The following is a 27,022-nucleotide window of genomic DNA, read 5'->3' on the forward strand; positions in this document are numbered from 1 at the left end:
TTTGACACACACAAACTTAAAGGTCATATGAGAAAAAGCTGGGAATTATCACAAGAACGTTACAAACAGTGCTTTAAGTCCTTGTACTTAAGTGGATATTCAAAAAAGGTTTTCCATTTTGGATTTTTGTTTTGTTTTAAAATAAATGTTACCCATTTGGGAGTTTTAGTTAAGGTCAATCTCTTATTTTTCTTATTTGCAATGACAATGAAGGAAATCCTTGTTATAATAAGACGTATTTATGCAGCATATGTGCACAGGTATAAGAGAAATGTATGAAATGTCAGATAAAAAGAAACTATTGCTTTCAGTTTTATTATTCTAGCTATTCCAATGAAGAAGAATGATGGCACCATTTTTAAATGCTACTGTAAAAACCTAAATTCTTAAAAATGTTTAAATATATAGAGATGATTTTTTATTTTTTTTTTCCTTTCATTAGAAGTTTTCTCTTACAGCATTCACTAATTGTATCTCTACTTATATCTGTACTTCATGTGGGAAATAAGTCTCAATGTTTTCTGCATTTACAGAAGACGATTAAAAAAATCTCTTCAAAATCCATTTCATAATCATCGGTAGTGTGACATAAATTGAATTAAGCATCCTGAATGTTAGGTGGCTTGCTTTGCACAAAGTCAACAAAGGTCTTAGCATTTCTCATCATGTTTAAATACTTAGCTCACATGACTAATTAGTTTTGTCCTTCCAATCTGTTACACATTTAAGACTCACTCTTACTTCTCGTCACAGCACACCTGACCTGAGTAGGAGTGAGGAACCTTTCTGTACAGCATTCTACAAAAATATGTCCAGCTTTATTGCAACACCACTACTCAGTTTTGCACTGATATGTATTAATGCATTTTTATCAGTTAAATATATACATCATTTTGAAACAACCAGCTAAAATCTCCTGAATGTAAAATTCCAATTGTCGAGGCTTTTCTGATTTAATGTTTCAGTTTTCATGAATAAAATTTCCACTACACATACCATCCTTTTCTATTAAGAGTGCTCAGCAAGTGATGCAGTCCATGGCTGATGCTAGAATATGATCTCCCACAAGAATCAAGTATTCCTGTCAAAGCCAAATCAGAGTATAATTTGGTTGAACTGAGGTTTCTTGTCATTTAAATATAATAAATCTCTAGTAAATTATTTAGTTATGCCACTAAACTTGGCCATGTTTTTGTATTGCATATATCTGCCAGTTAAGCATGAGCAATTATTTGTATTGAAAAAGTCTATTGTTCCTTGAAAAAAAAAAAAAAAAAAAGAAAGAAAGAAAAGAAAAAGAAAAAGAAACTGAACTGACGAGTCAAAATTCTCCGTATTCACACTAATGTACATATGGGCTGTCCAGAAGCCAGTTTACTATGTAAGGAAATACCTAGAACAAAACCTGTTCCTATTTCTGGAGAACTGTCTTTCTGAGGATTAGATCAGTGCACAAACTGCTTAGGTTTGGAACTGGAAAACATTTCCTCATGCTGGTGGGCAAATTTATTCACATCTTGTTATGACATCACACTTTGCCTTCCTCCCGTGTTCTTGGCTTCCCAGTGGATTCCTTCAAGGCAGTAGAGACTACCGTGATGGCTGCTGAAGAAATGCTATCTTCTTATGGATCTCACAAATCAATTCCATTATCTCAGGAAACCTAATACAGAAACTCAATCTTTTATTTGCCAGCATTAATGATTTTTTAAATGTATTTAAATTGTTTTTCATATTTTGCCTTCCTACAAAATTCTCTCCAGAGCAGAGGTAAACAAAAACACCCCTGAAGAGCTTTTCTGAAATGGTATTAACCTTTTGGATTCTTACTTTGTGTTTTTGTTTTGTTGTTGTTGTTGTTGTTGTTGTTCTGTGGCATTTGGCAATTACTTCTGTACTTCATGAAATAATGAAATTATTTATCTGATGGTATTAGTATGCAAACTATGCGATCTGGCTTCTTCTGTGGGAAGAAGACTAATGCTCTATTTCCATCCCTCATACAAAAGAATATTTAAGAGAAATATATTTTGGAATTTTATTCTGCTATTTGGGCCATAAGCACAACGATTAATTCCTTTACTTTGTTGCCTGTGGGATAATTCTGTTGTTAAAACTTTCCAGATTGCCCCAAGGCAAATTCACAAGATACTTCAGTAATTAACTGTGCTGCCCAATTATGCTACAAATATTCTGATAAATTACTTTGTCATTAACAAATATGTTTATGTGGCTGACAAAATGGTGTATCTTGATCAGAAACAAAAATAAAATGTAGTGGGGAAAAAAAACAACACATCTTAAATGAAGCTGTTTTATAGAAATTACCCCATGATCGTGGTAGAATCTGTTCCTTTAATTGATATACTGGCATACTTTCTTTGTTTCCACTGTTAAACTTGCATATTTACAATCTCTTCTGTATAGACAGGATGTCCTAAAAGAACCATAGAGGCTGTAGTGCCTTTCCGAAGTAAGTAATGTAAAAATGTAAGTTTAACTGTCATCATACATCTCATCAAATGTCTGTAGATCATCTCTCAGCAGTGTTTATTTCTCATTGTTCCTGATCTGTTCTTCCTGTTCTTTTTCCAGCTCGAATGTATGTTACAGAATAGTTTTTCTTAGGTTTTGTGCCCTGCCCAAATAGGCAGCTACTAATATGGAATCAATTGATCCTACTTACTGACTCAAACTGGTACGAAAGGAAAGATGCTCATTTAGCTTGTCAGATGCATAAAATTCAATCCCATCAGGAGAGAAATAATAAAATTGTGGTAAAAAATGTAAGAAATTAATGGAACAGGAGAAATCATGTAATACTTTCTGTGCTGATGCAAGTGACTAAACCTGTGAGTCTATGCCATATCAAAGCCTTGACTGTATGCTCAATGATCATTCACTTTTCACTTGTTTTTGGGCTGGGCCTGTGTGTAGAAGCAAAAGTGGGAAAAATGAGAGGAAGTGCTTTGTGTAGTGCTTCTGACAAAATTCAAACCAGCAAGAACCCCAAGCTTCAAGTTAAAATATCTGATGTTTAGACATAATTGATATACTGTAGCAGTGTTTCATTGAATCCATAGCTGAAAGTAATTAACTCTTCTAAAAAGCTGTAGGAGTGCAATGAACAACAGAAAAAAAAAATAAACCTGATGGGAATTTAGATGACTGTTAAGTATTTTGCATGGTCATGGCATCAGAAGATTGCAATGAGACCTCTGGAAATGGAATTAGTATTTGTGGACATTGGTTTTTTTTTAGGTGAGTGGTCTTCATGAAGCATAACCTAAAACCTAATGCCAGTAGATGGGTTGTCTCCTGCATTCCAAACAATATGCTCACAGCAGTACCTATTGTCAGCATTCACTTCCTACTGTTCTTATGGTTTCTTTATTTTGTTCAAGTGAAAACAGGATTTTGTGCTAAAAGCTTTTCCACAGATGTAAACATTTTGATATGCTGCCAATGCAATTTTTATTTTCAAAAGCTAGCAAATACATCTTTGCCATAAAGTGACTTCAAGTTTTTTCCCAAAAGGTGTTTCCATTGCATTTCCATTTTTCTCATGCCAAATTTTGTTTCCTAATGGAATAAACTCTGAATCAAATGTTCTACAGTGCCTTTGATGCACAGCTCTTCTGACAGAAGTAATGGTGCATCACTACTGTATAAATGTGGTATTATGTACCTAAAACTCATATGGCAGCAGAAATCACTGGGTTTTTTGGAACATGAGCAGACCTTACCCTTATAGTTAAAGAATCATCTTAATGACACGTTTGTATTCCTGCAAAACTTCAGTAGCCTTGTAAGTAATCAGCCTGTCCTCTAACCAGTATATTCAATGTCTGTCTGCAGATTTGAGATCTGAATTTTGGCTGATTTGATTTTGGGGAGTACAAACAAGAGGTTGTTAGTTTGGCTTATTATTATTATTATTATTATTATTATTGAAGCATTATATATACTTCAATGATGAATTGTTCTGTTGATTCTCTGTATTGAACTTTATTCTCAGCCATGCTTAGTCTATAGGATAATAACTCCAAGAATATTCATGTTTAAATGTCCATTTCTTTTGTGCTTACCATCCAGCAAGTCTGATCTGTCATTTGATCTGTGGCGTCCTGATAGTAGTAGGCAAAATGTCATTCACATAAAAGGAAACAGCCCAGTATTATAATAATTTCAGCCACTAACTGACTCGCATGTGTTTCCATAATATTGCACATCTTATTCAAAACTTGCTATTTCTCATCACCTCTTCACTACTGATAAAAAAAATGTTTCTAAACTACTTAGAAATAGCCAGAGAACATAATACATGCAACCATTCTTTTTTGATATTCTAAATAATAATAATTAAATAAAACTTGCTTAATTTTTGAAGCTACTTCTATATCACTGTGTTTCTAATATAATAAAACCTAGAATTTTTCCACATCTTTTCCTGAAAATATTTTTAGCAACATCTGTCAAATGCATACCTAGAGGGCAGATCTTTTGTTCCCACGAGAGTAACTCATATTAAAACGGGTTTCTTTCCCAGCCTTTGGCATTTCTTCGTAAGTCTCTCTGCTGTTGTCTCAGCTTGAGCTAAAGTGCCTTCTGTGGTTTTGATTGACTTTTCTTTCCAAATATGTACCTCAGAGCTAAGAGGTGGCACCACTATTTCATTGCCCTCCTTCCACTTTGCCCAATTTCAAAGTTAACCCACTGACCTCTGGTACAAATTGCTTTAGCAAGGACATCATTAAACCCATCATTTCTTGATGGATGTACAGCGAGCATCTAGAATAACAGCACCCATATGGTCCCTTGGATATTAGCTGTAAATCCTCTTTGTTTTTTTACAGTATCATGCAGTTTTTCATGAGCTTCAGGAAACTTTGTGGCCCAGCTGCCATCCATGCCAGAGGATGTTTCATGATGGCAGTACTCCAGGGAAAGCACATTTCTGATGTGAATAATTATCATAATCATTATTTATACATAAATATCTGGACTTTCAAAGTATGACTCTAAAATGTACCAAATTATGTTCTTGATAGTTGTTTTATTGAAAAGTAAAATTAATAATTACTGATGTTTCTTAGATCCTATATGTATTTTTCTATCAATATTAATGGCATGGAAGAGCATTTACAAGACTGCAGCTATATATATATATATGTATGTATGTATATATATATATATGTGTTGCATAATTTGAGATACAGTATTGATTAACCTCTCACTTGACAGACGTAGTTTTGTCAATGGAAATCACAAGGAACACTTGCGTAGCCATGTACATTCACTGGAAAAGTAGTAGAGTTAAAAATAAATTATGCCTATGTATTAGCAAACCACAAGTACAACCTGCTCTATAATCTGGTATTTCTGTGCCAGGGTCTGCCATCCACAGACACAGGTTGTTTCTTCCAGGAATTGCTCACAGTGTGAAAAATGGTATTATAAATATCATACTATCAATCTTTTCCTCAGCATGCTATTAAAACGAGAGCAGTGTAAATAGCAAACTTTAACATCTGTAAAAACTGAGGATAAGAGATTATTTCTATGTTTAGGAATTATATAGTTAATAATGCATTGATTAATATCAGATTATTAGAATACTTCATTTTAACTTGATTGAAAGATTTTATAAGTACTTTGTTTTATTATAGATGGTATATTACAGGATTTAGAAGATGAAAGTATAAGGATGATGTTGATGTTTTGCTGAGTATGAAGGTCTCAGTTTTACCAAAACAAACAATATAATAGATGGTGAAGCTCCGTGAAACATTTTAATTCTGTCAACTCAGAATACTCTGATGTGAAATTGCATGTCCTAAAGCTCTTATATACATTTTGGATACGTAATTAACTTTATGATTAAAAAATAAAAATGTGACTTATTGGCCCCAACTACCACATTCTATGGATGACCTACTGGTTAGATTACACTCCTGGATTCAAGCACCATTCAAAGAAAAATGTCTTTCTTGGTCTGTATGCTGGAAAGCAAGTAATAATTGCAATCCAGCTGTGAAATACTAAGAAAACACTGTGCTACTTTGCCTTCTTCACAGCTGGAGCAGGCACAGAGAGATCCTGGCTTGACAGGAATGGACAGAGTCTAGCTTCCTATCCATTAGTGTTCATGAAGTGATATTCAGCCAGTGCAAATAGTTCTAGAGCAGGTGGTTCTACCTTAGATGGTAAGATTTGGGTCCCTGAAGTAATTTGTTTTGCAACAGAGGAAATGCAGTTCCATATTTCTAAACTTTAGATTCCTTCATTCTTAGACAATTGGCCAGATTGAAACTGCTTTGGATCAGAAAATATATTAAAGCATTCTTTGTAGGAAAAGTAATTAATTTTCTTATTTATGAATCTGATTGAATTCTAAGTTGTAATGTCAACTCGTAAAGAAGTAGACTGAGTCTAATGACTGAAAAAGATTGAACCCTTTATGCTAATGATAAAGTGATAAGTGATACCAGGTGAATTTCAGTTCTAGAAGTCTTTAAAGTTTTCTAAAATGCTAGAAGACTGGCAGAATTTTGAGTTAATTATAATATTACTACGGGACCCCAGTGCATTCCAGCAGCACTCCGAAGATCTGTCTTCCCAGACAGTGAATGCATTTCCATTACCATTGTATGATTTCATATTCCTGTTGAAGTAATGTATTCAACGCCTTTCAACTATACCATTCTGCAGTCCTAGCAAGGTGATGTTTTCCATGGTGGGGCACTATTAGTCCCATCTACTCTAAGAATACCAGTGAAAATATTCTCAGTATATATCTTTCATAGCTAATAGCTTTCTGCTTCCTTTTCCCTTTCTATCTTTACTATCATCACTATTGACTGTGTTCTGTTGTTCTCTGATTTTCTGTTTTCCCTTGATGTTGAATATCTATTGAGTGCTATTTGAAACAACTTTGCTGGCATAGAAGGATGTGATGTTATTTTCTGAAGTGGAGATTCCATTAATGTGGATGAGAAACCAGCATTTTTCTACTCCAGTTCTTTTTGTGCCACTTCCTTCACTGACACCTGCTTCTGCTGTCTTTCCCATCTTTCTTCTTGCATGCAGATCACTGCTCTTTCTGGACTCCCATCTAATTAGAAGCATAGAGCAGGTGAAGACTAAGTGCAGTTCCTCTGCAAACATACTTTTTAGCCTTATCCAGGTGATTTACACCTTCTTACAATGGTTACGTGCTTTTCACCACTTTGATATGCTAAAAAAGAGATGAACTCTTCTTGGTGCACATAGCTACTCTAGCTGAATGTGCATGTTAGAAAAATAGAGTCAGCTCCTCAAAGGCTAACTCAGCTACCAGCTTCCTCCACGCTTTGACCATTCTGCCTATTCTGTCCATCTGAAACCTTATTCACTCCTCTCCTGTATTCAGGATGCAGGGCTCCAGACAGACAGATTCCCTCTCTCCTCCGCCCTAAGCCAGAAGTGATCCACCAAGTCTTCATTCGACTGGAAAGGCCAACCTGATGAATGAACCAGCAAGGAGGGGGCCATCTGGTAAGCCAATTGTCCACTTTTAGGCATCTTTAGGCTCTTCCTCAGCTCTTCTGTGTTCCCCAGTACATCTGTACTTTCACAGTATTGTTGCTGGCAATGCTTTTCTCTTGGAGCAGTTCTGTTCCTAATGCTGTTTAACTTTTCAGCGCTGTTTTAGTTTATCTCTGTGATGACAGCTTCTTTCCAACCCTCACAAATGTAAACTTTTCTAGAACTAGAGAAGAGGTGAAAAATAAGACTTGTTTCCACAGCATCATATCCTTGCCGAAAAAGCATTTTTGATCCTATGAATCAATCACAATTAGGTAGATTTTTTTTGGTACATTTGTGTAAACATGACCCAGCTCAAGCAACAGAAAATGTGAGTGATGGAACACAAGACAATAGTGTATAGATGCCGCTTACCGTTACATATACACCACTGATGAGACTTCTCTTATTTGTATTTTATTATTTGTGCTGCTACCAGCATAATGCTGCAAAGGCATCAATTATGTTTCATTTTTTAAATCAAACTAATTAGGAACCAGATGTAATCTGAATGATAAAGATCCAAGGTCAGTGTTGTGCACGATATGTACGACAGGGCTTACTCATGGTGAGGAGATGGATTGGGCAGCTGTGAATTTTCCTGATGTAGGAGTTTCATCATGCCCAGGTGTCACATATTTATCTTTTTTGAGTTTATTTATTTTTTTAATTTCACAACAAAAGTAAAGATGAGTAAGCAATGCTGACATTACTTGAAAAAGAAAAAAAAAAAAAAAAGCAAGTAAGTGATAAAAGATTATGAAAGCAAAAGCACAAAAATAAAACTATTTTAGTAATGATTATGTAGAACATGGATGAAAGAAATAATAGAGATAAGAACAAATCAAATCTTCAGGATGACAATTTCAGCAAGATAATGGAGGAAATAATAGTGATGATAGAGTGTCTCTAGACTGCAATACTTAGCAGAAAGAAAGGCCTTGTCCTTACTGACTACAAAACTTCTAAGAGTCATCAAGGCAATAGCAAGATTCACAGTACCATCTCTCTAGAATTTGCAAAGACTCCTGTAAAACGTAACTCCTTGAAACCAAAAAACAACCATGTCCAGTTGCAGTCTAGGACTTTAAAGGTATTTCATAGCTGTATTTACCCTTTATCTACATCAACTTTGAATATCACCAATCTCTAGTTAAATATGGCACCAAACACATCTATTTTATGAAATAATTTTGCATATCAAAATGGAATTTTCTTTCTCTTCCTTCTTGCTTCTCAATTCATTGCTTTATTACAAATATTAAATTTATTTATTCATTTATTAACAAGCAAACAAAACAGAACAAAATCTGTGTATGTAGAAGCTGGAAAACAAGTTCCGTCTTTGTAATGTGGTAATATCTGTTTGGACAGATTGTTTCCAATCTCTACAGCAGATACATAGCTCTTTGCATTTCAGAAGTGTTCTATGATTATATATGCAGATTTGTAAGCTTAGTATTATCTCATCACATTCAAAAATGTTCTAACATACATGTTGCTTTAATGTTAGGAGAATTAACCAAATTGTTGTCCTATATGGGCAGGCAGATCAATTTTCATGAATGCATAGGTCTTAATCAAGTGAGAGTGAGAAGTCTGCATAATTGTTCAGTGCCGTCATTTGCCAAGTTGGGTAGGGTTACTGCTTCTCTGAGTGATATAAGTATTTCTTCTGCTACCTGACAGTTTGCATTGAGAATATAAGGTTCTTATAGAACAGAAATATCTTTCTCACCAAAATAAATCACATGATCTGTTGAAGAAAGTATTTAAAATCTCCAAAATGAATTGTGTTATTTAGCACTCAGACTATGCAGAAGCAATCCCCTCCACCATTCCTTCTGTTTTTTCTTGGTTGTGTTTTATTTTTGTTTTATTATTAGTTGTGTATAGAATATTTGGAGAGAAGTTTATACAATTTTAATCAACTGTCTTCTGCCAAAGCAGTACTTCTGCTTTGTAGATAGATCTCATTCTTCCACATTTTTTCAGGAAACACCTTCTGCAGTTCAAATAGGTTTAATTTGCTGTGTAGGAGAAATGATGTCCTAGAGCTGAAGTTTCTGGTAGGACATCAACCTACCCTTTCACCATCTTAATATCTTAATATGTTCACCATCTTAACAATATGACCTTGTTGTCTTAACAGTCCTCCTTAGCTTTCAGTTCACTGATATGTTCTGTTTTGTTTTGTTTTGAATACATGCAGTTTCTGCCTAAGTAGCTTATGGGTAGTATTAGTATAAAACCGTATTCTTCCTGATTTTGCACCTCATAATTTTATTGGTTGCTCATTATGGTCTACTTTGTTCTGTCGTGCTCTAATACATGCTGTTTGGGAGAAAATGCAATTAATTTATTATTTACTTTAATTGAATGTTTATCCTGTTGATTAATTAGAAAGTTTCAGCTATAGTAAAGATTAAAAAAGCACCCACTCTTCCATTACAGCAAGAATGTAAAATGGCTAAAAATTAAAACAACAGGAGAAAAAAAAACATCACCTATTAACTATTATAGATTTCCACTAATTAGTGAAATTCTCATTTTATAAAACTGATTTTTAATAATCCCAGCACACAGAAAATACAAAGCATGCAGAATATTTGCACATGGTTCTTCCATTAAGATAAAAGTTACTCATTTTTCACACTTAGCCTAAAGGATTGTCTGGATAAACTACTGCAAAACAGTTTCATGTGAATTAAAAGAAATAAGACTATGTTCCAGTTTGCATCCCATATTGAACCGATTAGGCAAATAGTATATGGGAAGGAAGGAATTATTGGAATTATAGTCATTCTTCATAGGAGGTGACTATTTTGTTTATCATTATTTGAACTCTGTGTCTGTGCATTCTCTTGAGGTTGTCTGGTATTTATGTCACATTTATTCCATACCCTTTCATTTCACCCTCTCACCCTTAAAGATGACTCTTTAGCAAAGGGCTGTATTTCTCCAGCAAGAGAAAATATAGCAGTGACATATCAATTTTTAATCATTTTGGACAGTGTTTCACAAGCCAAGCTTTAAGGAATAAGGGAGACAAAGCGCCCTTTGGTTCTTTAGGTTCTTCTGTTTGTTTCTCTTTTTTCTTTTTGTACCACTTACAATATTTTTCCATCAACTTACGATTTTTAAATTTCTGGAAATGGTCTTGTTCTAAAATGAGTCACATTGTTGGTCTTCATTTAATTCTATCTAATTAAGGTGTATTCTAGTAGAAAGGGGGCAGGGGATTTGATGTTCCTGATTGCCAAGATCTTACAGTCTGTACCAAATACAGAAAGTAAATGGAAAAAAGAAAAAAAGTTCTCCAGTTTAGGGAGAGAGAGTAGCTAAAGTGATACGGTGTGCATACTTGATAATCAGCGCCGATTACAGGGATTGAAGATGGGCCCTTGTTTGAAGTGAGGTAATAAGGCAGCTTATTAGGGAGAGATAAATAGGAGAACTTCAAGAGAAGCTCCAGACTTCTGCTTGCTTGAGTTGGAGTGGAAGAGCTAATGGGAACCTTAGAAGGTAGCATAAATGGATATGTAGCCAGACTAACATGAATCAGCTGGGCAGTGATAGCTGTCTGCCCATATTAAGATAGGGAAGTCAGATCACTTAGCTTCATCTAACCTTTGATTGTGGGCTCAGGTAAATAAACTTCACTTTTGCTGTACGTTGAGGGTTGTGTTGTGGGATAACTGTTACAACTTGTAACTTTTTCATACATTTGATTCTATAATGAGAAATAAAGCATTATGTGTAGTTATGAATGGTGTTATGCATTGCAGTCATGAACATTAATAATAATCACAGAACATTGATGCATGTACTGTGTTTGTACTCTGTAGGCTGTTCTCCTAGTTATATCATCTCTGTGTTTGTCACTCTGCCGTGATTACAATACAGGTGTTCTTTTAAAATGCTTTTCTGATGCTCACATACGACATAAATAGCGCCTATTAGCTGCTCCCTACAGATCACTAAGGAATGAGAGTTTCATTTTTTTTTCCTTTTTTTCCTTTTTTTTTTTTTTTTTTTTCCTTCTGAATCTCCCAGTTTGAGAACATGTAGAAGTGATCTAATAGCTCAAGCAGGGAAATGGTGGAGTCCAGACTGAAAACCTGGGATACTAAATTCAGAGGAAGGTAGATTAAACTCAGTTCTATGCCATATGTCACCTTTAACATTGTCTTTATCTATCCCACAGTTTCTGTCTTTGTGCAACCATTTTCTATTTTTAAGTGGAAAAATAATGTCTTATAACATATTTTCTTTGTTTTGTGCTCGTCTAACACACAGATGTATTTGCTAAAAACTTTGTAGAGTTCAAGGACAATCTGTCTACCAGAACCACTTGCTTCAAAACTTTGTATAAAGAACTTGGCTTCTTCTAGATTTTATTTCATTTTTCTTGATCTTTTTTCTTCTTTATTTTTTTTTCACAGTAAGGAAATGTATCTTTCTCAAAGTATCTGTTGTTTTTTCTGCTCTCTGTTTGCTCTGCAGCAATCTTCTTTCGTGATCATAAGTGGTTTTGGTATATTAAGATGTATTCTTTTTTGCAGTAGAATTGCCCAGTTTCTTGTGATGCTGTTACATGACCCTGCTTCATATTTTTACTGCAGCTCTTCATTTGTGCTCTGACAGATTCTTCATCATGAATTAGAAGACAACAGGAAACAATTTTGCTGTGATATACAAGTTTCTCTCTTTGCATGGAGATATATTACACAGTTTTCCCTTATAAATCCTCAGATTCATATGAAGAAAATGATTTAACACGTTTTCTTTCTGTTTTGTTGCATGCATATTTCAGCTGTGACTGACAGTCTTTACTATTTGCAGAATCTCCATCATTGGAGATACTGAAAGGCATGTGGACATGCTCCTGCTGTAGATGCCCTGCTTGAACACTCTGTTTCTATGGAAATTCTAGATCTTATGGACTAATGATATAAATTAGTGTGCAGATCTATAATATTTACCAATATAAGCACTGAGTTTGTAGTAACTCTATGGCTGTGATGTAGAATTTGAATACTGGCATTTTTCCTCTGGCTCCTTCTTCTTTCCTAGCTATGGTGTCACAGTGTTTACAGCATGTATGTATATTTAGGGTCTTACAGTAGGTATAGGTCCTGAAATTTTAAGTTGTGCCCATATGTTCCTGTGGACCTAGCTTAGACTTAGACTGTATACTAGCTTAGACTTTCTGGCTATGTCAACTTTTCTGTACATAATGCTTGCAAGGTACAGATGTGTTCCTGAGAGCTACTGGAATGCTTTGTTTGGAAACTTAATACCATATATTCCACTCTACATGCAGGAATATTTTTTTTTCCACTTAACTGAAATTCGTTATCTAGATGTATTTTACCATGTCCAGCATTTCAACTGAACATTAATCTTCACCATAGGAGACTTGTCCTCATTGAGAGGTGTGCGCATAATAAGATATTGTGGATGCTTTAGGTGTAAGACAGGAGTAGAAATTACTGCTATTAATGTTCTGATGATAAAAAATTGTTATTGTTATATGTAATCTGCATACAAGACTGTCTTCAAAAAGTCATTATCAGTCTGCCTGTGTGCCCAGGGGCAATCTTCTACTGTAGCATTTAAGTCTTTCAAATTACAGAAAGTTAATGTAACTCTTGATGACATTTACAAAAACATATTATAGCACTTCTTTCAGTCCTCTCACAGAAATTTTTCTCAGCTAAGTTAAAAGGAGTTCTGTGTATACAGAAACTGTAGGGCCTTTGATTTGAAGTACTTCAGCCTATATAAGTTGTATTTAACTTTCAGTGTTCTTTGGCAGAGAGCACACATTCTAGATTTCTTCTCATAGCAATCTGTTATGTCAGAGTTATAAACATGAGAATGTTGGCATTTTGTAATGGAGATGCTGACAAGACCTTTATTACACCGGTACCAGTAGGCAGCATTCCTGTAAATGCTGGTTATGTTTGTTTGATGGGGGTTTTTTGAGTTTTTCTTTTTTTCCCAACAAACCTATGGTTGCTTTTTAAAAGGAAACATTACTTTAAAAAATTAATAATAAAAACAGTAATAATAAAACACACAAAAAACCCCACGTCATAATGGAAATACATTAGTATGGCCTGAATATAGATATGTCTATATCTAGTGACAAAGCTCTAGGTTGATAGATGTGATTCTGGATTCAGTTTTAGAGGAGTGTTAAATGCTCAACCAGTGAATTGGTTTAAACTCTTGTGGTATGCATATGCATGTTCCACAGCATAGGGATAGAAAAGACAATCATTATGGCACAAGGAAAGTGCATGTTAATTTATTTATTGGGAAATTAATTCACTTAAATGCCAAAAACATGTTACATTTTAAAACCAGAGATATTCCTACTTACATTGTTTTCTTTTTAACGTTGTATTCATAGTTTGAATTCTAGAAAGGAATTCACTTTTAATATCTATGATTGCATTAATTTTCTGGAAAACTCTGAACTTTGTCAGATGCAGGAATTGAATAACTGAAGTGAGAACTGAGGAAGATGAGGAGCATAGGATTTTTGGAACTCTTCCGTCAGCTACAAAAAGTAGTGTAAATTTCACTGAATCTCCTTGAGAATTATCATTGCACATAATGGATCTCCAAGTCAACGTAATGTGTGAAAATGTAAATCTTGGTGACCTTAGGCACTTAAATATCTGTCTTTCATTAGTTTCTTTCACCTCCTAGATTGCACTTGTAAGTATGCAGTTATAGAAAGAATAAGAATCTATTATCTCTGAAGAGAAATACAGATAGGAAATCCTAGGAATGTTTTGGCTCTATTTATCTTCTAAGTATCCTAGTGGAGTCTGGTAAAATAATAAAGGAAATTTCTTGGTTTAAATGGAAAATATTGCCATTATTCTATCAAAGCATCCCAGTAAACAGTATTACTTTCTGAAACTTTTTAGCTAAAATAACGAGATAATAGAATTAACTGGAATATGTAGATTTCAAAAATGATCCATCAGTCTATGCAAATTGCTGTTTTAATAATGTATTTTTAATGCTAAGCACATATGACAGCCATTTCATCTCTCTTTCTAAACAGGAGCTTGGCAACCTGCATTAATTCTTATACTTTACAGATGTAACATTCAATGCACATGCCATGTAGTGATGTGATCCGAATAAAGTAAAGCATGTCAAAGCAATGTGATTATTAGTAAACAAGTTTGTGTCTTACTTGTTGAGTATAGAACAGAAAAAATGAGAGGCAAAAGCCAGTGCTGTTTTATCATATCTTGCATCTTCACTGGCCTGAATTTTCTTCAGATGATGGAAGTGTCAATCATAACTGGCAAAATGAAATTTGGAACGGATAAATAGGCATAAAATCCAAGTGGATGAGATTGAAATCAGGGCTGTTGAGTAAAGTTCAGTGAGAACTCTGGTAACTGTATAGCTTGAACAGACCCAGAGCCCAAGGTTTCCTTTTCTGAGTTACCATTATTACCTGTAAATTATAAGAGAGAGAGGGAAAAAAGGTATTTTATCCTAATGATTTCTCTTCACTGTTAATAATAAAACTAATATTATTTCACACCATGCATGCCTCAACATGATTATATCAGCAACTGGGATTTTCCTTCCTTCAGTGGGTTAAAAAAAACAAAGTACAAAAAATACAGTAGTTGCTGTTAGACTGCAAGTGACCATATAGAAATGTTTGATTATAGCTCTGATGTACTAAAGGTCAAAGGAAAGTTTTAGAATACTTAAGAGACAATTATCTAAAGTTCAGACTTTTCCAAAGGAATAGAACTAGAAATTATACAGACCATTATCTAAAGTTCACATTTTTCAAAGGAAGAAGGTAGGGGAAAATGCTTATGCCATTCCTTTGCTATTATATGTCTGGTTTTGTGTTTGTGTTTTAATTCTGTCTAGAATTTATTTACTACACGTTCTGCATGACATTACTTTAAACATGATTATTCCCCTTTCAAGAAATCTTAATATAACGATGTATACTTTTACATGATTAAATATTATTTTGCTCATGATTCTAAAATCTCAGCAGCACTTTTTATTTCTGCAAAGGAGATGTGCTCAGTTGCTTTATTTGCTAGTAGATTCAGCTATCATTACTTCACTCAATTGGTAAAGAAAAGATCCAAATACAAAATAATATATATATACATATATATTTATTCTTTACCTCATCAATATATTTTTCCCATGGAATACTTTCTTTTCTTGTGCTCTTATTAGTGCGTATAGAAAGCCTAGGTATCTAGAAAAATAGAAGTTCATTAAGATGTTTGATAGTGTCATAGGCATGTTTATGAATTATCATTACATATCAGTCTGGTGCAGCCAAGAGAGTTTGATTAGCACTAGAGCTTTTTACTTTTGAAAATGAAATCTGCAATCAAACATGATAGCAGTCATAAATCTAGTTTTTGGAAGGCATCACAGGTTCCTGATGCTGTAGGCAGATGCTGTAGCACATATGTAAAATTACACACAACAGTTGTGAACATAAGTTCTCAAAGCAGTGTGTTTTGTGAATATATTCGCCATATATACAATATATACTGTGTTGAATCAGGAAACAAATTGTTATACTAATGATGTTTTCTTCACCTACTAAAGACTGGTAACCTTGTAAGAAGCAAACTTAGAATCACTCCCTTTTAAAAAGGTATTATTTTAGCACATTTATAATCAAATGCAGAACAAAATAAGTCCTCTCTTCCATTAGCACAGCTGTATCTTTCAAAACACATTAGCAGCATTATTTTAGAAGCAAGTTACTGATGTTTCCAACCTATACTCTAGCATGGTATGAAAAATACAGATCAGTTTTCAGCACAGGAACATTATGGATATAGATCATAGAATGGTTTGGATTGAAGGGAAGCCTTAAAGATAATCTAGTCCAGTCCAGGAGCACATCTTTCACTAGATCAAGATACTCAAAGCCCTATCCAGCCTGAGTCTTACAATGATGGGGCATCCACAACTGTTCTAGGAAACCTGTTCCAGTGCCTATCCACTTACATCGTGAAGAATTTCCTGCTGATAGCAAATCTACACTGAACAGCTGAAAGCCATTGCCTCTTCTCCAGTTACTACAAGCCTTTCAGTTTCTTTCTCACAAGTGCAGTGTATGTATACAAAGGCCACACTACAGTTTCCCCAGAGCTTTCTTTTCTCCATGATATACAACTGATGCTTTGTGTTGCCTCCTCTGTTTTTGTGCTAGATCAGCAGGTACTGAATATTCTTTGACACTTCTCTTGTTATTGCCAGAATAAAGACAAATTCTGGACGATTTATGGAAAGAAATCACATGGAGAGTGTGATCAGTGAGTCGTTGGCATTACATTCATTGGTTTTGTTTCTTCCATTTTAGTCTAAATGTGTTTTATTTGTAAATTCTTTCATAGAAAGTTATGCATTATTAATAAAATATGCAAAAGAGTAATGATTAAGCTACAGCTCATAGGAAGTTTATAGTCTTTTTGAGAGACATCTGTGTCTTTGGACAACAATTATTAGTTCCCAGTCTCTAAAATGGGAACTGCAATCCTCCTTATATGCCTCTATTTCTTTGTCTTTAGGTCTTTATTTTAAAGAAAAACAGAAATACCAATATTATACAGATCTTTTGAAAATCTGTGTTTAGCATTGTGAGGTCTGCAGTAATGTGTAATAAGTACTACAGGAGGTGTGTAAATGAGTTAATAGTTATGCAAAGAGCTGAATGTTCTTTGCTGGTGCATTTGCAGTTGACTGATAAATATTAAATAAAAAACATTTCATAGAATTAGGTAAGTTCTGGTTTCTCTGCATGTACTTCAGGAGTATCTGGTGAAGCCTTTATGACAATAAGTTAATCTCTCTGTTATTTCGAGTTTTTCTATGAGAATGGATGTCATTTATGAACTGAGAAAGTAAATGAATGAGCTGCTTTTTTTCATTAGAGGAAGCAGGAAGTATCATAATAAGGATATCCTTTCTGCTCTTCTATTTTTGCCAAATCACCCTCTGTTTTTAGACTAAAAATGTACACAGAACCCCCTTAAGATAATGACTTCAGAAAGTAGTTTTGAAAATCTAATAAACATAAAGAAACACATATGTTTGCTTCTGGAGCATGTAGCTGTAAAGTTTCTAATTATGACTTTCTTTCTTCATGTAAGTAATATATGCAGTGAAGACTTCTGCCACAAAGTCCTTAATACCATTAATGAATTGATCTTTCTGAGAAAATTATAAAAAGTAGAGAGAAAGTAAAATTTCTCTGTGTAGGTATAAGGTCCATTACAATGCATAATTATTATATAATTATTAATTTGAGTCCACTCAAAAATATTACAGAGATCATAAGGAAATTAAAGAATTGTAGTTGTGTGTGCAGAGAAAACACTTGTATATAATGTGACTGCTTCTGTTGTCTTTTTTTTCTTGTTCTACCATTTCTTATTGGACTTAAACTTGCAACATTTGTGTCCTGTGCAAAGTGGGAGATGAAAAAGTTGAGTCCTGACTGTTACTTTTTACAACAGGCTTGGTGTCAATGCCATTACAGTCACTCATGTCTGAAAAACACATGAGTTGCTTTGTATTAAAATTACTACATTTGCTTTCAAAATATTTCATCCAAAAACCTCAAAAGAGATCAGGGCTTCTCGAGAACAGTTGGAAATCTGCATTAAGCACATGGCCCTCTTTTAAGCATGGCCGCAGTTATGCTTATTGAAACCACTATTATCTAGAAATCACACTGGGCATTTTCTGAAGACTTACCATACTGTCACGCTTTGTTTCAGCTGTGACAGAGATATTGCCACAGCAGTCTATTTAATGGTTGTTTCACAAATCTGCTTGTAGGCAGATCTAGAGAAAACTGAATTGTAGTCATTGAACTTGGTTTTAAACCAAGATCTGGGGAAAGCTGTAAGGTGCAGCTAGTTACTCTATGCAGTTACTTACTTTATTATACAACCGGAATAAATAACAGTGCCTGGCAGTTTCGCTCTCTAGTTGCTCATAAGTTTTTATTCCTTCCTTTTTGGTCAAAGTATTCCTTGATAAAAAACAATTCTACCTCCTAAATGTTTCTCTGTTTTACACTATGGAAAATGATTCAGATATTCAGAAATCAGCAAAACACAACAAAATATTTCAGATGTTACACAAATGTCTGCGTAAAATAAAGGGAACAGTGAAATTAGTAGAGTGAATTATTATATCAAAACCATTATCTGGAGACATAGCTTACAGTAAGATCCACAGATATTGTGGTGTCCCAGTCATCTCTTTTTTATTAATGGTAAATTTTGGAAACTGAGAGTTATCTAAATGACTGATTTGATTTTAAGTTTAAATAATGTGATTAAAATGAGCTGTAGATCAAAGCTGTGATTATGTATTTTTAGAGATGTGTTGTATGTGACCTCATGCTGATGGAAAGATATGTGAAGAGTTAAGAAAATTATTAAGATCACTTAACTTGCACTATCCTTTAGGTTTGCAAGATGGAATATAGATACTAGTCCATCCTGTGTATTTGGAGCATGATCAATGAAATGGAATTTAATAGGACTCTGTCATTTCAATCTTCAGTTCTTTTCCTTAGAGAAGAGTAGAGCAGTTAGGGAGGCTTGCTTTGATACTGAGAATGTCAAGGAAATTTCTGAATATGCCTGACTGTCAGTAAGGACTTAATGTCTCTCTCTACCTGTGGCAGGTTACTTCAGAGCTTTATTAATAGAGAGGGTTGAGGTTTTTTGCCTATGTGTAATTTTCCCTGCTTTGTTAAAAGTAACATGAATAAATAAGTAACCTGAACAGTGCTACAATGAAGGATCAGCAGGTTAATTGGAAAGATGAGTGGAAAGTGATCGTCCCCTCTCCTGCTGAGAACCTGCTGCCAAGTTAATTCATGCAGCAGTGCTGGAGGTTATTCCTGGAGGAGATTCCTGCTGTTTTCTCAGCTATGGGCAAGGAGAATGTCCACAGAGAGTAGAAAGCAAATCAGATAAATTGAGTTTATTGCTAATCAGCTGCTAGAATTTATTTGCAAGTTCTGAGAACCAACTAAAAAGTCAATTGGAGAGTCATTGTTCTTCACTCATGAGTCCTATTTCCAGCAGCATGAAGGGATATTTCGTCTTAGGAGACAGCAGAGAAGGGGAAATCATTTGTTGCTAAACAAAATCATTGGCAAAATTATTTGGTTATTTTTGCTTTTTTTTTGGTTGGTTGTTTTTGTTTTGTTTCTTTTTTCTTTTCCTATTGGCTCCTTCATACTGCTATTCCTTATTTCCTCCCTGGGCAAAAGAAATTGCCTAACATAGCAGTTTCTCCTTCTCTTGATATATTACTATATGATACTAACTGTTCAGCCATTAAAACAAGTTTTAAACATAAATGATGGGCATAAATGTCCCAGATATCTTCCTTATTTTTATCTTATTTCTTCTGAACCAGAATTGATAACCATTACTGGTGCTAGGTAGTTTGTAATACACAGCATAGCTTAACTGGTTGGCAGAAATAAGCACTTTGTTTTCTCCATCCCACTTCCATCCTGTTGTTTTTGTCACTTATAATAACCCTTATTTTTTATTTATTTATATTTTTTTTCTCCTTTTTTTTTTTTTTTTCTCTGGCTTAGGAGGTTTTTCTGAACCAAGCTGAATAGCAGTGAGTGATTCAGAAGGTAAAGTTGTCATCAACAAGAGTAGGGTTTTTTATCATTTCTCTCTAAACAAGGTGCCATACCTCTTCCACTTGTCTGTAAAGGGCAAAGATGCTTGTGTTCAGCATATCAATCCAGTCCTCCAGCTTAGACAGATAAGAACTGTACCAGGCTCATAGGAAGGAAGAAGCTATATTGATATGGATTTCCAGAACACAAAGTCCCTGTGTAATGTAACTGTAAGTCTTTGGAGTTCTGAATAAATGGCTACAGATGTGACAGTATTCTGAGTGGGATTTCTCACAGAGAATTGTAAACTGAGCCTCACCATTTTTTTCTCTTAAAAGGTTAAAGTGAAAGGATTAAGGATGCAACTCATGCTGAGATATTTTTAATTTTTCAGGAGAGTCAAGTGGACAGATAAATTTATTTTTCACTGTTTGAAAATGAGACATGAGTGCTGAGGAGGAAAGGAATGCTATCACATAAGAAGAACACACTGGTCACTTATTGTGGTAGATCTATGTGCATTGATATTCAGGAAAACAGCTACCTGTTTTCTTTTAGGGTTTCTGGGGTTTTGCTGTTGTATGTTTTTTTTTGTTTGTTTTGTTTTGTTTGGTTGTTTTAATGGTTTTTGTTTTGTTTTTTGTTTTTGTTTTTGTTTTTGGGGTTTTTTTGCTAATGTAATGTAATGTTCCTTGCACAGCAGTTAGATAGCAAGAATGACACTGAGAGCAGTTTAACTTTAAATCATTGATGCATTCAGCCAACAAGAAGAAGGGCAGGTTTTTCTTAATTTTAAAGTCAACAACTGTGCTAGTTGTTGACTTGAAACATACTTGCCTTTTCCACTTTCATGGAGGCAGATAAAATAATGGGCTATCATCAAGGAGCTGCATCCTATTTGAGTTGTCAGAATCCTTAAGAGCTCATTCTCTGAAATTTATCTGTAGTAGAAACATATGCTTCCTTTAACTTTAAAAAGAGCACAAGAAAGGACTGGTCTATTTATTTAGCCCCAGGGTGCTATCAGTTGTGATGTGACTGTTTCTAACTCGAATTGATAAAAACTCTGGATTCCTGGAAAGAAAAATCTTAAAAATTCTTTTTGTTCTGCAAAGGAATTCTGAAGTTTTCGTATGAATACCTCATTACAAGTAGTTCATTTATAGGTAGATCTTCGCATGTTATGTATACTAAATGGTATGGAGATCTCTGAAACCACTGAAAACCTGTGATGTAAAGTTGTAGGAAGAAGTTCTCTAGGTTGTATAAATTTGATTGGTAGGTTCTTCCAACAAGGAAAGGAGACAGGAAGACTACTAAATCAAAGACCATGAACTTCAGATTAAGATTGTTTAAAGTTCATTTTCATAGTCACTGAATGAGAAAGCAAGCCTCCTGTGTTCCTTCATGAGAATCAGCTCCCCCATGTTCTTAAATATCACATAGGTTTTCTTCATCTTTGGTTTTATGCCAGCAATACATTAATAGCTTTCCACTAATATAGTTCCAACTTAATACAGGTCCAAACCTCAATAATATTTAGTAATCATGTTCTCTAACTGCCTTTATTCCTTACTAATATATATCTGAAAGAAATCAAAGATAAAATACTGCATTTAATTTTGTTGTTATTGTTGTTGGAGGGGGGGGAGAGGCTTGAATGTTAAAAATATCTATACAGTATTAGTTTTGTGAATGTTTTCCACTTCTTTCTTTGCATCTTTCTTTTGTACTTCATGGACGGCCAGTTCTTTGGAACATACTTGTGTCTTTTATGTTGTGGTAGTGATATATGCTGCACAAATACCATGGGCTGTCAGAAATGTTCTTGGTGATCATAGTCAGTGCAAATTAAACATCTCTAAACTATTACATGTTTCCAAGTGAGTATCTGACCAGTACCAAGATCAAAGTAGACACCAAGCTCTCTTACAGTCACTATATGTACATACAACCACAAGTTGTCATGTACTTCAGCTACCTTATTTTTTGATTCAAACTCAGGAAATGTAAATAAGTCAGTGGCTTGCATATTTGACATGCTCACTGATGGAGTTTATAACTGAGTATGCTGACACATACGTGACAATTTGTATTTGAAAGGAATATACTGTTAAATTGCTAGAATCTCTAATTACCTAAAAGGACTAGAAGATCTCATGTACAGACCCAGGGGTATTATTTACAAACTACCCATATGTGGAAAGACCAGTTTAGATCCTTACAACTACATATGATGTAATCTATATGATTACTCTAAGCAAAATCAAATTTCTTGGAATAAATTAGTGGAGCAATCAATTGCATTTTTTAATTTAAAATTTATAATGATAATAATTTAAAATAGCATTTAAAGTATCAGATATGCCATGTTTGAATGAAACTGGGAACTGAGTATGAGAAATTTCACTGTGTGGGAGAAAGAGGACAAAAACACATGCATAATAAGTATATCAAATGTTCCACCTGATACACATAGAAAAGGCATTTGCCTTTTCTGTCTGCATTTGCCAGTAAATGGACTGAGTCTTAATACCAACACATCTGCAGTCATTGCTGTATTTAACTCTAAGGCTGAACTTAAGTGTCTATACATGTCTCTGTTGGCGCCATGTAAAAACTTCAACTTAGTACTTTTCCAAAATGGTGTTAAACCATTATGAAAAAAGAAGACAAGCACATCTAAGTAAAAACAAGCATACATGTGACTGAGTTACTTAAAAAATAGTGATGAATAATGGTGAAAAGACATCAGTAAGGGTGTGCACAGAGAGAAAAGTGAGGGGTTGCCATTAGATTCATTACTCTTGACACAACAGTGCGTGTGTTCTAGTCATTCATTTGGGTCATGGCAAGTCAGACAGGAAGGGGAATGGCCACTCAATCACATGCTGATGATTTGATCAGTATTGTAAAATACATATTTGTTTGCATAGAGGTTTTGATGAATGTGTTAAAAAAAATAAAAAATCGGTGGCTCTAGCTGTTATGTTATGCAGTGAAACAATGCAAATTTTCCCTCTTTCAGATAATACTCTCAGCATTTTGGCAAAGCATAATGGATTCAGTCGGCAGAAACAAGAAGTGTACCTACTGCCAATCATAATAAGCGATAGTGGAAATCCTCCCATGAGCAGTACTAGCACTCTTACCATTAGAGTCTGTGGTTGTAGCAGTGATGGCATTGTCCAATCCTGTAATGTTGAAGCATACGTACTTCCTATTGGACTCAGCATGGGAGCCCTAATTGCAATATTAGCATGCATCATTTTGCTACTAGGTAAGTATTCATTTCACAGTCTGATGTTCAAATTTTTTCTGATTCATAGGCAGCTGTAAGTAAGCAGAGACGTCGCATATAAGGACATAGAATCTAATGGAATCTGCAGCAGTACTGAAGGATGTTTTAGAACTATATCTCTTCTGTACTAAAGACTGAAGAAAGGCATACAAAAGAAAGTCACTGATTGAAGGAGTGCCACATATAAAATGCATTAAAAAATTATGAAACCAAAAACCAGTTCACAGAAATAAAGAGTTGAACAGAGTGTATACTGCACCAAATGGAAAATAGTTTTGTTGTATCTGTGTGGTTTGTATGAGTTTACTCTGGATTGTAATGGCAGAAGAGATATTACAAGAGATAAGAAGCACTGTGTATTTTAATGAAATAAAACGTCTGAGGTAGAACAATGAAAGCCTGTTTCTGTACTTTGCAGCATCAGTTTATAACAGAGACTTACATTAGTAACTGAGATTTTAATATTAAACTACAAAACAGCAAGTATAACCAATTTAGAGCTTTTTATGCATCTGTCCGTGATTCTGGAACTGATGTACCTAAGCTCTTTCATTCTCTCTTGCTGTTTTATTCTCTTTTCAATTATGTAATAAAGGCCAATTTCCTTCCATCATTAGGGCTCTGTTTTCAGAAAAGCACCTCCAAATCTGGAAAACTTCATTCTAAGTAATATCTTATTGCTTGTAAGAAATTGAGCATCAAATATAAATCTGGACTGATAATAAAAAACAGGACCAACCTGAGGTTCTGATCAAATTTTCATCACTTGAGTGGGGTTGAATTTATAGGTCTTTCATCTTTTTTCTGTCCTTATTACCTTTATTTTCACAAAAAGCAACCTATTATCATCCTTAAGTACATCTAACATGTCTTGTTTTAATTTTTTTTTACCTAATTGGCTCATGATGTTTCTTTGCAGTCATTGTGGTGCTGTTTGTAACACTAAGAAGACATAAGAATGAGCCTTTAATCATCAAAGATGATGAAGATGTTAGAGAAAATATTATTCGCTATGATGATGAAGGAGGTGGAGAAGAAGATACAGAAGCTTTTGACATAGCAACTTTGCAAAATCCAGATGGAATTAATGGATTTTTGCCTCGTAAGGATATTAAACCTGATCTTCAATTTATGCCCAGGCAGGGTCTTGCGCCTGTTCCTAATGGTGTTGATGTTGATGATTTCATCAACACAAGAATTCAAGAGGCTGATAACGATCCAACTGCTCCTCCATATGACTCTATCCAGATTTATGGCTATGAAGGAAGAGGTTCAGCTGCTGGTTCCCTTAGTTCATTGGAGTCCTCTGCATCAGACTCAGATCAGAATTTTGACTACCTCAGTGAATGGGGTCCTCGCTTTAAAAGACTTGGAGAACTTTACTCAGTTGGAGAAAGTGACAAAGAAACTTGACAGTGGATTACATTCTTTTTCACTGTTGAATTAACGATCATGTAATATTCTAGGGCCACTGCTGTTAGTTAAAACTAATGTGGCTTTTTGTTTTAGAGGCAAGTTTAGCGCCAGTCATCTATAAAATCAACTACATTGTAATGTTGAACCAAATAAAAAAGTATATGTTAGGAGGTTAAGTCTTGTGGAGTGTGAAGTAAAGTATGTGGAGTGTCTAGAAGTCTTTGGATATTTGATATTCACTTGACCACTCTGAAGATGGAGATTTAGATCTTTAATTATCTTCAGTGAATTGAAAAGAATGAATTGGTGCTTTCTTAGGAAATGGACTTGCAGGGATTTTGCTGTTGAACAGTAGCTCCTGCCAGTATATGTAAAGCTAATGGTTCGTTCTGCATTGCCAACAAAGATCCCAACACAGAAATGTTAAAAGCAATATCTTGGTCTTCTTAGCAATGCTGAATAGAAATAGCATTGTCTATCCTTACTGGCTTCTACTGTGCAGTGACCATACGTTGTACATACAGTAATTGTTGGCCACGTAACCACAGACTGAATATCATCGTTAAATATTGTGTCAAGCCTTAAAATATTCACATGTTCTTAATCCATTCCAGTTATGGGTAATAAATCCTACTCACGTGCAAAGATTCAGATGCAGGGGTCCAAAACCTTGCTTTACAAAAGGATCTTTTTTCTAAAAGAAGGGTCAATCCTGTACTTCTGAAGGGAAAGAAAAAACAGTGAAGGGGGATGGACTTACGTATATGAAAGAATTACTGATTTTATTGCTAAAGATCAGATTTATTTGTTTAATCTTTGAAATGAATATTTTACTGGGGTCCATTACTGCTTTTATTTATGAAGATTGATAATCTATAGACTAATATTATAAAGAAAACTAAATTATATCATTTAGATTTTTTTCTATACATAATGAATGTTTAATACATGTACATTTTGAAAAGAAAAATGACAATTTGTTGTAGGTTAAAGCAGTAACCTCTTCATTTGCAGTAGCAGAATTTTAAGAGATTGATGGCAGGAATAAAACTTTCCCAGACAAAAAAAAACCTTTTGACAGTTTTGTATCTTCTTCATAAATCTAATACCTGGTGTTTTTAATACAAGCACAAACAGCTGGAAGTAAACTGGTTCATGTGAATATTTAAACTATAGACTTTTAGAAATCCACACATTACACAGTACAGTAAAAAAAACAAAAAAACAAAAAAACATGCTTATAGTTCTCCACTGTATTAGAGCAGGAACCAGTGTGTACATAATTTTACTGCTTATGTTATTAGCATTTCTTTTCTATAATATTCATAGTGATGCACCAGGGCTCTTGCACACAGAGAAAGAACAGCACTAGAAGTTGCAAGCATACTCAATTTGTAATGCAAACTTGCCATTTAGAAGTAGCAATTGTATAATAAAACTATGTATTACATGCAAATCATTTTAATTTTCTACTTTGTTTTGATGCTATATTATTGTTTGTTTATTTACTCCATGTATTGTATTCAGAGAAACTCCTGTATTGTTTCCTACTTTGTGAAATATATTTTTATAAATACTTTTCTTGTTATTGCTTTTCTTTCAGTTTTACCTGTACACTGCAGAAAGGAATCTGCTTGAATAACTTCATAGTCTGTGGAGGAATGTAGTTTCTCCGAAATCATTTATTTATTAGATGAATACAGTCAAAATAAAAAGGAGAATGTTTGAAGCAATTTTTGACAGTGTTTGGAAAATTAGATATGCAGCAGACTGTGACCACAGGAGTTATGTGTGTCTAATTTACTGCACCATGCTGAAAAATAACCTCTTTTCCTTTTCTTTCCTTTCCTTTCCCTTTCTTTTCTTTTTTTGTTTTTTCTTCTTTTCTTTTTTCTCCTCTCCTTTCCTCTTCTCTCTCTTCTCTTTCCTTTTCCCTTTTCATTTCCATTTCCTTTTGCCTTTTTCTTTTCCTTTTCCTTTCCCTTTCCCTTTCATTTCTTCTCTCTTTTTTTCAAATAGTGCAAGTAAAAACAGTATTT

General features: G+C 34.4%; 1 protein-coding gene across 11 annotated transcripts in view; it reads left to right on the forward strand.

Annotated features, from left to right (window-relative positions):
* The window catches only part of CDH8 (cadherin 8), a 121,566-nt gene extending 95,007 nt beyond the window's left edge, over positions 1–26,559 (forward strand). For 2 of the 11 annotated variants that reach the window (XM_032447060.1, XM_032447061.1), the window contains 2 exons: positions 23,295–23,546; positions 24,487–26,559. In XM_032447060.1, the coding sequence (XP_032302951.1) occupies positions 23,295–23,546; positions 24,487–24,980 (746 nt within the window). In that variant the 3' untranslated portion in view covers positions 24,981–26,559. Of the gene's footprint in view, positions 1–2,427; positions 2,474–7,411; positions 7,537–11,622; positions 11,712–23,294; positions 23,547–23,595; positions 24,443–24,486 lie in introns of those variants that run through there. The other 9 variants (XM_015874096.2, XR_004308655.1, XM_015874095.1 and 6 more) reach the window with 9 other exon arrangements.
* The last annotated feature ends 463 nt before the right edge of the window (positions 26,560–27,022 follow it).

This window comes from Coturnix japonica, chromosome 11 (assembly GCF_001577835.2).
Source record: "Coturnix japonica isolate 7356 chromosome 11, Coturnix japonica 2.1, whole genome shotgun sequence".
Lineage (NCBI taxonomy): Eukaryota > Metazoa > Chordata > Aves > Galliformes > Phasianidae > Coturnix > Coturnix japonica.